General features: G+C 39.5%; 1 protein-coding gene across 1 annotated transcript in view; it reads right to left on the reverse strand.

Moving 5' to 3' along the window:
- Window positions 1–14,787, reverse strand: part of LOC133649935 (cell adhesion molecule DSCAML1-like) — a 158,375-nt gene that overhangs the window by 114,871 nt on the left and 28,717 nt on the right. The window contains exon 5 of the mRNA XM_062046652.1: window positions 4,389–4,709. Coding sequence (XP_061902636.1) covers window positions 4,389–4,709 — 321 coding nt within the window. The remainder of the gene's footprint in view (window positions 1–4,388; window positions 4,710–14,787) is intronic.

Genomic DNA, 14,787 nt, shown 5'->3' on the forward strand with positions numbered 1-14,787 from the left:
CCGTGGGTGCGACATATACTCCGGAGTGATTTATGTGTGAAATTATTCACACATTACCATAAAATATCAAATAATATTTGTTATCTAATTCACGGAAGAGACGAAGCAAAATGTCAGCAATCGTCACACACACGTCAACCAATAAGAATTCGGCGGGGGAGGGTCATGGCAGAAGTGCATTGTGGGTCATGGGATGCTAACTGCTATATGCTATATGCTACTGCCGTAGCTATTAAAATGGATAATTTCTACATTGGCGGTAACTTATAAAAACTGACGAGGGCTGAACAACAATGGCACCGAAAAGGAAATCATATACTGCAGATTACAAACTGGACGTAGTGAAATATGCAGCAGAGAACGGCGACCGAGCAGCAGAAAGAAAGGACGCTAGCGGCGCATACCAGGAGCGACAACGAGGAAGAAGATTTCATCGGATTTATCAATCAGGAGTGACAGATTGTTTGGTAAACTTATAGCATGTTCTATATGTTATAGTAATTTGAATGACTCTTACCATAATATGTTATGTTAACATACCAGGCACGTTCTCAGTTGGTTATTTATGCGTCATATAACGTACACTTATTCAGTCTGTTGTTCACTATTTTTTATTTATTTTAAATTGCCTTTCAAATGTTTATTGTTGGTGTTGGATTTTATCAAATAAATTTCCCCCAAAAATGCGGCTTATACTCCAGTGCGACTTATATATGTTTTTTTCCTTCTTTATTATGCATTTTCGGCCGGTGCGAGGTATACTCCGGAGCGATTTATAATACGAAAAATACGGTACTATCTATTTATGATATCAACACAGTTCAGTCCTCTTCTTTTATCTATAAATGTACTTGCCTCTCTAATACGCTTCCTACACCTTTCAAAGATTATTTTAAAACCAATTCGCAAGTCCATGATCATAATACCAGACAAACTGATAATCTCCGTCCTATTTTTGGCCACTCTTAGCCAGTTTTCCATTAAACACAGAGGTCATTTACTTTGGAATCTCTGTTAAAAGTTAAAGTTAAAGTACCAATGATTGTCACACACACACTAGGTGTGGTGAAATTTGTCCTCTGCATTTGACCCATCCCCTTGTTCACCCCCTGGAAGGTGAGGGGAGTAGTGGGCAGCAGCGGTGCCGCGCCCGGGAATCATTTTTAGTGATTTAACCCCCAATTCCAACCCTTGATGCTGAGTGCCAAGCAGGGAGGTAATGGGTCCCATTTTTATAGTCTTTGGTATGACTTGGCCGGGGTTTGAACTCACAACCTACCGATCTCAGGACGGACACTCTAACCACTAGGCCACTGAGTAACCTATGAAACCTATGGAACTTATGTATTGCAAACTCCTCATCTTCACTCAGTAACTATAAAAATAGATTAAGGGCCAGCCTGATGAATCAACATTCTCCATTTGTTCCTACTGTATAATGTAGCCCTATGCTTCCTCACACGCACACTCACACTCACACACGCACGCACAATCGCGCACACACACACACATACACTCAATCCACACAAGGTAGACTACTTGCTGTTGTCTTATTTTTTATATACTATGTTTAATTGTGTTTGTTAATTTAGTGCTTGAGGTGAGAACCTTGCATAAGACCTTTTTGCACTTATTTCTTATTACGTATTTCTCATTACTCATTTCTTGTATCTATGTATTTTACCAATGTGACCTTTTGTACTGTTTATATAAATAAATCATTTCATATATAGAGGGCTCTAATAATGTTAAAAAAAAATATTCAGAAGGTTGTAAACTGTTTTTCTACGCTTTAACTATGAAAATATTTGTTTTTACCTATAATCCTACTTCCCGGAAATTTGTGTACGGCAGAGATGTCAAACATGCAGTCCGTGGGCCGGATCAGGCCCGCCAGCAGGTTCAATCCGGCCTGCAAGAGGAGTTTGCTAAGTGTAAAATTGAACTGCATTTTGAAATTACTGAAACTGCTGTTCTAAATGTGTTCACTGGGTGTCGCGATATCAATTCTGTTAGGCAAGCAAATAGTTTTTACAGGGCCGAGAAAGTACACTAAGCAAGAGGTACGCGGTTAAGTGGGGCTGCGACTCCTCCCCCTCGACCCAATGTAAAACAAACAGGAGTATAATCAAAATTGGTAACCCCACTTAAAATGCTGCATGAGACACTGCACATTGATATGGTTCTGTGAAAATTGCCTTCTGTGCAAATTTAAAGAAAGTGAACAGTGTGTGGTTTACTGCAACACTGTCAGTCTTTTAAGCTTTTATTTTTGACTTGTTGAAATTGTTCACACATTGCACGGCTTTTATTTTTTCATCAATACACAGTGATGCCTAGAAGGCAGGTAGTAACACAACTCTCTTGAATAGTTTCTACTTCAGTTTGTATGGTTTGTTGAGTTAGCACAGGAATAATACGTGAAAATGACAAATGAGGTAGTTGATACATAGAAGAGTTTGTATTTATGCTTTATTTTGTTTTCTTGTTTAATGTTAGATGGGCTGTGACTTAAAGTTTAATTGCTTTGTAGATACACTGAGATTAAGTCTAAATTCTTTATGTCCGTTCTGATGTTTCTGAAACCACACCAATTTTTGTCAAGAGGATTACAGTATTTGTGGCATGTACATTTTCAGAATGTGCTTGTTCTATCTTGGGCCAAAGTAAAACAAAGAAAACAATCTGAAGTTGTCGTAGTTATATTCTTAAATTATTATGCCATGATTTTACCCGTCCGGCTCACGTGGGAATAGATTTTCCCCCATGAGGCCCATGAACTAAAATGAGTTTGACACCCTTAGTTTACGGTGTCATGTCTGGTCTAAATTAAATGCGATAAATGAGAGACGACTGTACTGTATTGTGGAGTGAGCCAGCGTACCATTTTTCGAATTTGAGATTGTTTTGTTATTTTATTCGTTTCCATTTTTAAAAACGTCCCCCGTTAACTGTTCTTGCAGGAATTTCCATAAATAAAAATAACTGGAAGTTTCTTGAAATTACTTAGACATTATTAAGAAACTGACAGTTTTAACAATAATAAAAATTGTGTGTTTTCTTTAAAAAAAAATTTTTTTAAATGAAAGCCTGTTTCTGTATGCATGCATATGTGTGTGAGAATGGTGATCTCAATTCAAAGCAAGAATATGGAGATTCACATTTTTTGCAGATTCATGCAACTGTGTAGGCCAAAGTGCCCTAGTGGTCTGAACCCAAAACTAAAACCTCATCAACATTTGCAAACACTCCAAGAGACGCCAGGCCCCAACAGAGGCCGCTGGCTACAGGATGTTAGGTTCACGCTAATCCCTCCTCTCCTGCCGCCAGGCTTTTGGGTCATGTGGGAATGAAGGCAGCACCCGGCTGGCATGCAGCTCAGGGTCCTGGCTCAAATCCGCAACTTGGCGCTAGTATTAGTATTAGAATGAATATGAGTATTAGTTCAGGTCGGTGTTGGGAGGCAGAATATGAAAGCAGATGTTGACGGCACGGGGGAAAGGGGGGGTACCGACTGGACTGAATGAACCGCAGAGAACAGACAAAGTGCAACCACTGTATCATCCAGATTTAATCTGGCGGTGATCTAAGGCTACTATTTGTTTAGTAATTTCAGTCTCATGTATCTCAGCTTGTTCTCCAACTGGAGGTCTCAAAACCCCCAAATGCACTATTTTGCAGGAGATGAGGTCTGGCTTATTAGAGCAGCATCACACAGTCTAATCAATGAAAAGCACCAATTAGGGTTGTTAATGAGAGATAATTAAAGAAGTGTGTTGTGGCTATATTTAGTCTGACACAGGAGGACAGTTTGCAGAACATGGGCGGAGAGGGAAAACAGAAATGGAGGTAATAGAAACATCTTCTGGTCAGATTTTCCAAAAATAGACAACTTCCTACAGTATCTCTCCTCATTGATTCAAACTGTTACCGGCAATAAATCTCTCCCACAAACACCAAAAACAAAACAGTTATTTTTTGCTAGTACACTCAGATCTGTTGTGACACTTTTTTTTCCACGTCTGATGTGAATCATCGAAAAAGCACACTCGAGGTGCTACTTTTTATGTTATGTGCTGCGGGCTGTGTTGTGTTATGTGCTTTTATGCCTTAGACAGCAAGGTGCCACTCAGCAGTGCAGATGGAGTTAAAGAGGTTATAACTGTATAATGTGCCGCAGTTCAGTCAAATATGAGTCTTCCAGGTCAATTGCTGTTCAGGTTCAGACGAGCTATTTTAGGGCGGGCGATCCTCAGTGCGGGTTGGCCTTTTTTCAGCTGCCAATCACGTCTGCTCCATTCCTCATCATGCAGTCTCATTTTGACCTTTGAGTTGTTTTGCAGATCTTCTGTCTTACTTTGTAATATGACTCATCCCCCACAACTCACCAGCTTTGATGCGGATGTTGGGGCTGCGGATTTTGCCAGCCTGGTTCTCGGCAGTGCAGAAGTAGTCGTTGTCGTGGATGTAGCTGTTGTAGGCGGAGGGCGAGAAGGGGTACAGTTGCAGGGTGCCATTGGCATACACGTGGCGGATGTGTGGCACGTCATAGATGTCGTCGCCGGTGGCCAGGTACCAGCGTAGAATGGCACTGGGGGTGCCCCCTGCTGGACAGGGTAGGGACACCCCCACCGAGCTGGAGTAGGTTACCCTCTGCAGGGAGGCGTTCACAAAGTACAGCCTGGTAGAGCCCACATCCTCACTGTGTACTGCAAGGGGCAAACACAACACAACATCAGGCCGAGGTCACTAAGAGTGTGGCTGTCCTTCAAATGTATTGCAAAAATAATCATAACAAATATATGTCAAATGTCCAGCTGCACACATCGGTCATGTGACGCAAAAAACCCAGGGATTTGGGCTAAAGCCTGTGGTGGTTTAGGTGGATCGCTGGGGGAGGAGCCTGCATCCTCCGTACAGTTGTACACGTACACAAACAAAGAGGAAGAGAGAGAACACTGATGATAGGTTATGTGATTGGAATTTCTATGCCAGACGCAGAGATTTAAATCTTTTTAATCTCCTTACATATTTAACACACACACGCACGGACACACACAAGGACAGATACACAGGAATACTCCTCATTGGCTCACAGATTAAACACATACAGAGAAAAGAGAGCGAGAGGGAAGACAGGAAAGGGTGGAAGGGGTGGCTTTGGTAATTTGGGGTCATCAAAGTCAAGATTAGACAAGAAAAGTAAGAGCATGGACGCTGATTGTCCTGACATGTATTCATCCTTTAATTTGAAGGATACACTAATATATATTTTTAAAAAGGTTTACATAATTCAAATGAATCGGTTATTTTGGTTGGTCGAGCTCCCCCCGAGTAATCCTCATTGTTGACAGACAATCCATTGCTGACATAACCGCTATATACTGCTTGTTTTGTATATAATAATATAATCACTTCATTCTCACAGTATACTACAGTTAATATAGTCTAACAGTGTTTTTATACCAGACACTTTCATCTATTCTGGATACATAAAAGTCTGTCTGTGTGAGATTAATGTGAGGAACATAAAAGTTGAAGGTAGTTGCAGTAAAAATGTCCGCTCGGTTATGATTTAACCCAAATAAATCCACGGAAGCTAAAAATGGATGTACTATAACAAAATGGGTTAAACACCTGCTCAACACAAGTGAAGCTTATATATCTTCAATACTGCTGGTATGAAACTCTCACTGGGGAGCACAAAGATGTCCAACTTTTTCTATCTGGGGTTAAACGTTTTAAGTGAGAAGTATACATAAGAAGTGAGAGTGTCCCTAAGCTTGAGACTGATAATGCTGTGCAGAATGTTACAGATGGTATATGAAATGTGTCTGGCAGTCCAGTGGTGGGCTGAAAAATCCAGGTCAGACTCCCTCCCCACTGCAGATTACTGATAATGGCCCCTGAGCATAAAGCCCATATTAAAGATTGCAATATCTATAATCTCCCAATGGGGGGACAGGACTAAAGTGGAGGAGTGTGGGGGTCACCCTGAGAGCTTGGGGGAGGGCAGGGTTCTGACAGTAGATTATATGCTCTGGGGGTCTGGGCACAAGGAGGGTGGGGGGGGCACATTAGGGACTGATGGAGCGGGCTGTGGAAGAGAAGCGGCATCGGAGCAAACTCCCACCACTGTCAAAAGCAGGTGACGCAAGCATGCACTCACCACAGACGTGTAACATGCTATACACACGCATACACAATCCAAGGGGACATTCTGTTGTCATAATGGCACTGGCATCGACTGTGCCAAAAACCATACAAAAAACCCCAACTAAACAATACGGCAGCAACATGAAAGAAAACAGTAGCTTGGTGAAAATTCTAAATTTAGGTACTTATAGTTCCTAACATGCACATTGGGCCACAGTGTCTCACTCTCACATATCTGCAAAGTGCAAACCTACACATTATACAATGCTGAAATGACTTAGAAAGGTAACACAGCATCTTGGGTGCCTATTCAGTGAGAGTTCACAATTACATTATTATTCCTAGATTATGTCAGTGAGCTGTCATTAAGTTGACCTTACTTGAACAGCAGGTGTCAGTGAAGGTCAAAGTGCACCTTGTAACAATCACATTGAGTGCAGGATGACAATGTTGCATGCGAGACGTTCTCCATGTACTGTGTGCAGAAGTCCTTGTTCATTTTAGTTTCCGCATTGTGTATAGGGATGTTCTCTTGACCTCCATGACAGTTATTATTAGTTTCTGGTATTTTGTATTATTTCCTGTCTAGCGCTCTTATATTTCGTTCCACTTCCTGTTTTCCTACCTTTGCTACCACTGCTCAGGTCTAAGCATTGGCTCCCTCACCTGTCCCTGATTGCAAATCAGGACACACCTGTGTCCCTGGTTGCTAAGAGGACGGGGCTGGATCATTTTTCTTTGCTTGCTTTGTGCTTTAGACAAGTATTTGTGCCTACTGCCTGAAAATCTTAGGTTTTTTTTGTTGCCTGTTTTTTTTCTCAAAAAAAAAAAAAAGTCCTTGTTTTCTGCACTTGCCTGACATTTCGGCATCTCGGAGTCCAGACAAACACCAGATTGTTACATATGTAACAATATGAAAATGTCATATCACGGTTATTGGAACCAAAATCACCACGGTGATTAACTCGATCAAACATGGTGGAAATGTCCGTGACAACAGCCAATCATAGCTGGCGTACCAGGCGGTGAAGGCCGGGCGGGGTGGTGGCCCGCCAGGGGGGGACCATGGGGCTCAAGTTGTCGACCTCCACGCGGTGAGCCCTGGAAACTAGTGGAAACTAGGCCAACGACAACACCATGGAGCCGGGGGCCGCGGCATTTTCTCTCTCCACTTCCGGTTGCAGTTTACAGCAGAAGTAAACAGAATGAGCCAACTTGGAGCTAAACACGCAGATGACAGCAGTAAAAAAAATGACATGCGTGATTTTGGAGTTATCTTCCGAAGATGAGGTTATTGTGTAGAAAATAGCGAACTGAACATCGGTTGTGTGTGCTGTGTGTACAACACGAACAACAACAGAACACATTTGTTTAATCCTTTAAAAAAGTACCATCCAAGTGATTATACAGAAAGCATGTAAATGCGAGCAGAGTCTGCAAGGCTTGTTATTGCTGCCAGCACACGTAGCATTAGCCGTTTAGCCAGTATTAGTGGCGCGACAACCGGACCAATATTTCAACTTGAAACTATCTTTATTTTTATTAAAGATGATGCATATTTGGGAATGTTTACATGTTAAAATGTCTTTCTGTTTATTTTGGGTCCTGCAAACACTTAGGGCTTTTATTTTATATATCTGTCACTGTTATTTTATATAGGCTGACCATATTCTGAAATCCCAAAAAGAGGACATATATATGCGTGCCAAGGCGGGCAGCACGTCAAGGCCGGGACTAGGTGTAAATTTGCCAATGATACTCGAACTTGCTTTATAAATAATATATTTATTTAAATAAAGCATTTTTTCTCCTCTGTTGACAGCAGTGGTGGCACTAGGAATTTTCAAAATGGGGTCCCAGGGACCCCATCAAGTCATAAAAATGGGGTCTCACAATAGATTTTTGGGGTCCCACTTTTTTGTAAGCGTTTTGAAAAAAAATTATAAACGTATGCATTATCCTGTTATATCTCACATTCTATATTGTGTTTTGGAAAAAGGTTGTCATAAACGTTACTGAATTCATTAAAAAAAATAATAAAAAAAGAAAACAAATTTGTATACATATATAAATGTATTTAGTTATAAACATTCATTCACTTTCTTCTTTCCTTCATGGATCTGAATTTACCGCTGCTGGTAGTTTAATAAGTTGTAGGTGTATTTATTTCAGTATAAAAGTGTAAAAAGTGTTTTGCTTCAGTCAAGAAATGATGATAATGGTTTGCCAGGGCATACATACATTTTATATGTAACGCTTAAATCTCTGGAGTCTACATCAACTTCAGATCTATCCCTCATTTCAAAATGTTTTAGTTTTTTTTATGTTGTTTTTTTGTTTGTTTTCCGCCCTTTTTTGTCAAACAAAACTATGTTTTTAATGGCAAACACACAAAATATGCAAAATCTTCCACCAAAAATATTTTTCTAAGTGGAATATTTGATGTGAAGTAATCGGAACCTTGGATAGGTCAATAATTCATAATAACATTGATATTGATTCAATATTATGTTTTGAGCAATGACAGTTTTAAAGAAAAAAAACAGCTTTGTTTTATTAGTCAACATTGCAACTTTATCTAAATTACATTTCACCTTTAAGCTTTTTTATTTCACTTTTGTTATGTTTTTGTTTATTTTAATAGTATTTTTAGAATGTGCCGTGGGCCTTTAAAACATTAGCTGTGGGCCGCAAATGGCCTCCGGGACACACTTTTGACACCCCTGCTATAGATGATATAAAATTAAATCTGATAAATCTATCGATGAAAAGCAGAGCCTGGCGACGCATGCACGTTTATCATAACGCACAGTCACCATCTCTGCTTCAGTAAACATTGACGGTGATGACGTCACTGTCAGCGATGCTAACTTGTCAGCCACTTCTTCAAGAGACTCCTTTTGAACACTCCTCGCACATTAACACTTCAAAAGGCAAATAATTGCCCGGTTTGTTGACCTGCAAAGTATGTTTTTGGGGTGGAGGAGTCTGCTCGGGTGCTGGTTAGCTTGAAGCTAACAACTAACCTGTCTCCATCCTCGAACAATGTGGATCCAGCGGGAGATAAAAGTGAAGTTTCCATGGACTCACAAAGACTAAAATAACTCATTTACTGGAGTTAAAAATGTTGACTTTACACTCACCTTAGTGTTTACCATGAAGTCTTTATTTTGACAGCCCCTCGGGGTAAACTTGTCCGAGTGCAAACTGAGGCAGTAGTTGTCATTGATAAAACTTTTGGCGAATCCAAATTAAAACGCAATAAACGGGGACGGAAATTTGACACGGCAAATATAAACAAAACAAAACACTGGCGGAAAGCGATAATTGATACAATTAAAAAAAACAAGCACACCGGGTGTCTTGTCTGTCTCTCCACTCCCTTTACCATGAATTGATTAACGTGGACCCCGACTTAAACAAGTAGAAAAACTTATTCGGGTGTTACCATTTAGTGGTCAATTGTACGGAATATGTACTGTACTGTGCAATCTACTAATAAAAGTTTCAATCAATCAATCAATCCCTCGCTCTTTCTGTCTCTGCCCCTCCCTTACAAACGCTGCTGCGTGCGCACACCTTCACAATTTTTTTTTTTTTTAACCCCTTCTTAACCCTGAACGTACATTGAAAATACACGCAACCCTAACTCAAAATGCCGGACATTTGAGGCATTTAACAAACTCCACCCGGACAGCCCCGCAAAAGAGGACATGTCCGGGGAAAAGAGGACGTATGGTCAGTCTATTTTATATATCTTTTTACATTTCTTTTAGTATTGAGTAAAAAAAAATGTTTCTATGTTCATCTTATTTAATTTGCTTGGATAGTTACTCAGTATCCATCCATCCATCCATTTTCTTCCGCTTGTCCCTTTTGGGGTCGCGGTATGTTAATAAAAATTTTAACTTATCTCTGTTTTTTTTTACATTTTTGTACAGATGCTTTAAAACTGGTAGGTTAAAAACAGTATAAAAAATTTAGAAATTTTCAAAGATGGGATAATACAAATAAATATCCGTAATCATTTTTTGCCCTAAAAGAAACAGCATTCAGAATTCTCAGGGCATTAGCTCGATGGACTGTTCAGTTTGTCTTAGAAGACATTTGGCCTCTCATCCAAACATGCTTCAGCAGTTCATTCTTACAGACTTTGACCAAGCTAAGTGACTTAGACTAGATAGGACCAATAAAAGTCTATAAACATGAATTGATGAAGTCTGCTCAGACTAGGGGCAAAATGTCTTCTCAGACAAACTGAACAGTCCAGTTGCCATTATTTGAATGCCCTGAGAATACAATGACCTGGATGAATCAGAACATCCATAGACACCATTCAGAATGATACAGTTGAATTATATACCACTGCAAAGTACAAATATGATCAAAAACAAACATTAAATGTTAAATCAATTCATGTCAATCAAAATCAAACATTATCTTTATAAAGTATTATTTATACATTGCACCTATCGATTATTTTAGCAATCGAGTAATCTATCGATTATTGTGTTTGATTAATTGAGTAATCTGATAAAATACACTTTATAGTATCAATGCGTATTTCAGGGGAAAATATTTTTCAGCTTGATATAACCTTTATCCTTTTTTCTAGTAAATACATACCATCATCGTTGAAATTGCACTTTTAACATGTGTGCAAAAAAAACAATAATTTTAAAAATCTCCGCTTCTTGCCACACAGATCACACACTTCTGCTCTCACATGCGCTCTATTGCAGCTAGGGATGATACTCGAAACCGGTTTTCCCGGTTGTTTGATAAGAAAAGAACCGAGTCCTCGGACTCGAATCCCTTTTTGAGAACCGGTACCCGTTATCGAGACCACTATAGTAAAGGAAAAGAGTTGATTCTTTATTCGAATCCCGTCCCGACCAGAAATGCTCCGTGGGACATCACAAGAATTGACGTCACGTAGCTCAGTCATTAGGCGCAGATAGCGAAAGCAGGAAAACAATGGACGGGAAAAAGCGCTCCAAGGTGTAATAAAGTTCAAAACAAAAGCTATCATCCATCGAATAACTTTACTGAGAGATTTTAGCAGGGTAAAACACATGACGAACACTTTTACGACCAACCGGAAAGATAGCAACCAGGCTAGCAACGCACCTCCTTTACAGCAGCTGTCGCAACGTTCTTAAAACAACCGCAGCGCATACATATATATACAACATATCTCCCTTTTTTAACTTTTGTTTTTCTTTCCTTGTAAACAAAACAAAATCACACTGTAGATGTGTTGTCTGTCTAATTATAAATAATGCAGACGAGGCGTGTTGGCTGAGTTCTTGACGTTTACTTTCACAGCGTGGCAACATGCAACACTTTTCGGGGCTACCGCGCATGCTCGTAACTCCCGTTGCATGCTGGGTAGTGTAGTTGTTATATTCTCTAGCTCATAACATTTTTCCCCCTATAAAGAAATAATGTTAACTCAATAAAGTGTATTTCTTTTTTTAGCTTTAACTTTTCATTTTTTAGCATTGTAACCACATTTGCAAAGAACTTTTCTCTTCATAGAATTTTCTTTCAATAAAGAAATAAAGTGCAAAAATGTCAAAGCATCATAACAAACAGTTATGTCAAATAGCAGCAGAAGTGCACTTTTTGGAGAGCTGTATTATTTTCAGTTTTGTGCCCAAGGGACTGATTTTATTTAACACTATATTATTATTTATACACCTATAGTGATCACAGAGACAGGTTGTTTTTGTGTTACTGTATATATTTGTTTCTCTGAAAAATCCCACTTAATATACTTTGGGTAACAACAGTCAATATTTATTTATTTTATTTTATTTTTTTAGGTGGGTAACAGTCAATATTTATTTATTTATTAGATTTTATTTTTTTATTATATAATAAATGTGAGCTTTTGTTAAACCAAATATTGTGTGTTTTTTTCCATATACAACAACCTATCTGGACTCGATAAGAGAATCGATAAGGAATCGGTTCAATAAGAGGATTCGATAATAGGCTCGAACTCGATAATTCCTTATCAAACATCATCCCTAATTGCAGCGTTGCATATTTTTGATCAAATTGTATACACTTAAACAATTAATCGAAGCAACAGAATATAAATCAAAGCTTTATTCTAATCAAACTAATCAATTTAATCGAGAAATATCGGCAATAACATTTTTTGCTGACAAATTCATGTGTCGACAATAGTCGGTGATGTCATCACTTGTTTTTTTCCGGACGGAAGCAGTTCAGCGCAGCCAATCGCCACAACATCGCAGGTGAAAACATGCAAAGTGTGGGTACATTTCACCTTTGTCTTCCTAAAAACATGAATACCTTGCTCATTTTGCAAATCAAACCTTGTTTTTTATGGCAGTGCATCTTTGTTATGGGAGCATTTGAAGCGGAGGCACGATGTCAGACATCTGAAGGATGCTATCTAAACTCTGTAAAATAGCTAGCTTGATACAGTACCTTGCTAGCCAGCTAACAAGTGTGAGACGAGTTGTGTGAAAAATATATTTAACTATCATTTTAGTCAAAGTCCGCCAGCTGAACTTAAAGTTAAAGTACCACTGATAGTCACACACACACTAGGTGTGGTGAAATTAACCTCTGCATTTCACCTATCCCCTTGTTTCACCCCCTGGGAGGTGAGGGGAGCAGTAAGCAGCAGCGGTGGCCGTGCTCGGGAATCATTTTGGTGATTTAACCCCCAATTCCAGGTATTTTTTATAGTCTTTGCTATGACTCAGCCGGGGTTTGAACTCACGACTTTCCGATCTCAGGGCGGACACTCTAACCCCAAGGCCACTGAGCAGCATTTGTCTAACTTTTTTTTTATTTGTCAGGTACTTTAGGTGTGAAGTACCTGACAAGTACTCTTTTTTGAAAAAGAGTCTATTAACGAGTCTGATTATTCGCGACATATAGTGACAAAGTTACTAAATTGGCAACACTGATCCCTCCTGCTACGTATTCTTATTCTCTGGCAGACATGTTGCATATACAGAATTGTAATTATGTGTTTATGAGGGAGGGAGAACAGGTAGTGCCAAATCTATTTGTGGGGGTCCAAATTATTTGTGGCCGGCCGCCTTACCTGGTGGTAGGGGCAAATTGAATCAGATATGAACACATATACACCTATACACTGTCCATCTGTTATCAGACATGGTACCTCTGCATACCCCACCTCACATCACTAACAGAATCTTTTGCTACCGCTTGGTGTATCAGAGCTCCAGCCACTATTTTATACATTGTGCCAGAACACTGCATGAATATGTATGTCGTAGAGGTAGAAGTCATAACCTATGCAAGGTTTCATCATGCATAATGCAGCTGATTTACGCCTCTCCAGGATGTGTGTGCATGCACACACACGACACTTAATTGTAACAGGGATGACGAGATAAACAAACCTCAGAGCCACCAATGTTTCAACATACATACATTCTCGCACCACCATACCCAACCACAAGTGTAATATCGCATGCTCATTCACTATTGCCATCTTTCTAAATCCTTTATCATTTTCACAGCATATTTCATTTGATTTGATGATAGAGGTGGCTAGGGAGAGCGGGCACAACTCAACTTGATTGAGATGTTTTATGCAGGAAGCCAGGTGTAGTCGTCCTTCACTATGTATGCGTATCCCCTCTTTTTTGAAACAACTTAATTTCGAAATAATTTAGAAGTTGTTTACGTTAGATTGTTTATTTCAAGTAAAAACAGAAATTGAGTTGGTGTGTTTACTTAACAGCATTTAAATCAGTGGTCTCAAACTCAATTTACCTGGGGGCCACTGGACGCACAGTCTGGTTACTTCAGAATCACGTTTTACCCAAAAGACTACATTTGTTAACTAGTCCTACAAGCAGCTACAGTAGTGACCCTGGGCTCTAGTATGCTTTAAGTCATTATAAATGTAAAATTTGATGTAAAAATTGTTTACAACCGTCCCTTGCCACATCACACTTCAAATATTGCGGTTCGTGTTCATCGCATTGCAAATTTTATGGGGATACATGTTTTTTCAGGCATATTCTACAATTTTTCAAGCATAAACTTGTCAAATAAACTAAAAATATCTAAAGTAAAGTAGTATTGGCCACTAGAGAAGACCAATCAGAGTGGGCTGTTCAGTATCCTGGCCACTGTTTGGCTAAGCCTCAGGCAGCATTACTGCATTGGATTGAGAGTGTAAAGGTGACTTAAGGGTGGTGATTCATTTCCAGAGGGGTCTCATAATGTTGAAAAAAGTATTCAGAAGGTCCTAAACAGTTTTATGCTCTAGCTTTGCAAGTATTTGATTTATAATGAATTATTCTTACTTAGCGGAAATTCATTTATTGTGGTCATGTCCACCAATAAGCAGCAATAAACGAGGGACGACTGTATTTTAAAAACTGTTGCGTTCCCCAGTAGATGGTCACAAACATTTCCCTTGGTTAAAGGAAGTTGCTCCTTGTCGCCCAACAAGAGTTTGTTTGCTGTCATAAGCTGCCTAGAGTGCGCGGGCCACATTGCACTAATGCTGGGGGCAAAGGAACATTTTTGCCTGACAGAGCCATGAAACCCAAATATTTTTAAATGTATTTCCTTGAGAGCCATACGATAATCTTTAACACTGAA

The sequence above is a fragment of the Entelurus aequoreus genome, linkage group LG05, assembly GCF_033978785.1.
Source record: "Entelurus aequoreus isolate RoL-2023_Sb linkage group LG05, RoL_Eaeq_v1.1, whole genome shotgun sequence".
Lineage (NCBI taxonomy): Eukaryota > Metazoa > Chordata > Actinopteri > Syngnathiformes > Syngnathidae > Entelurus > Entelurus aequoreus.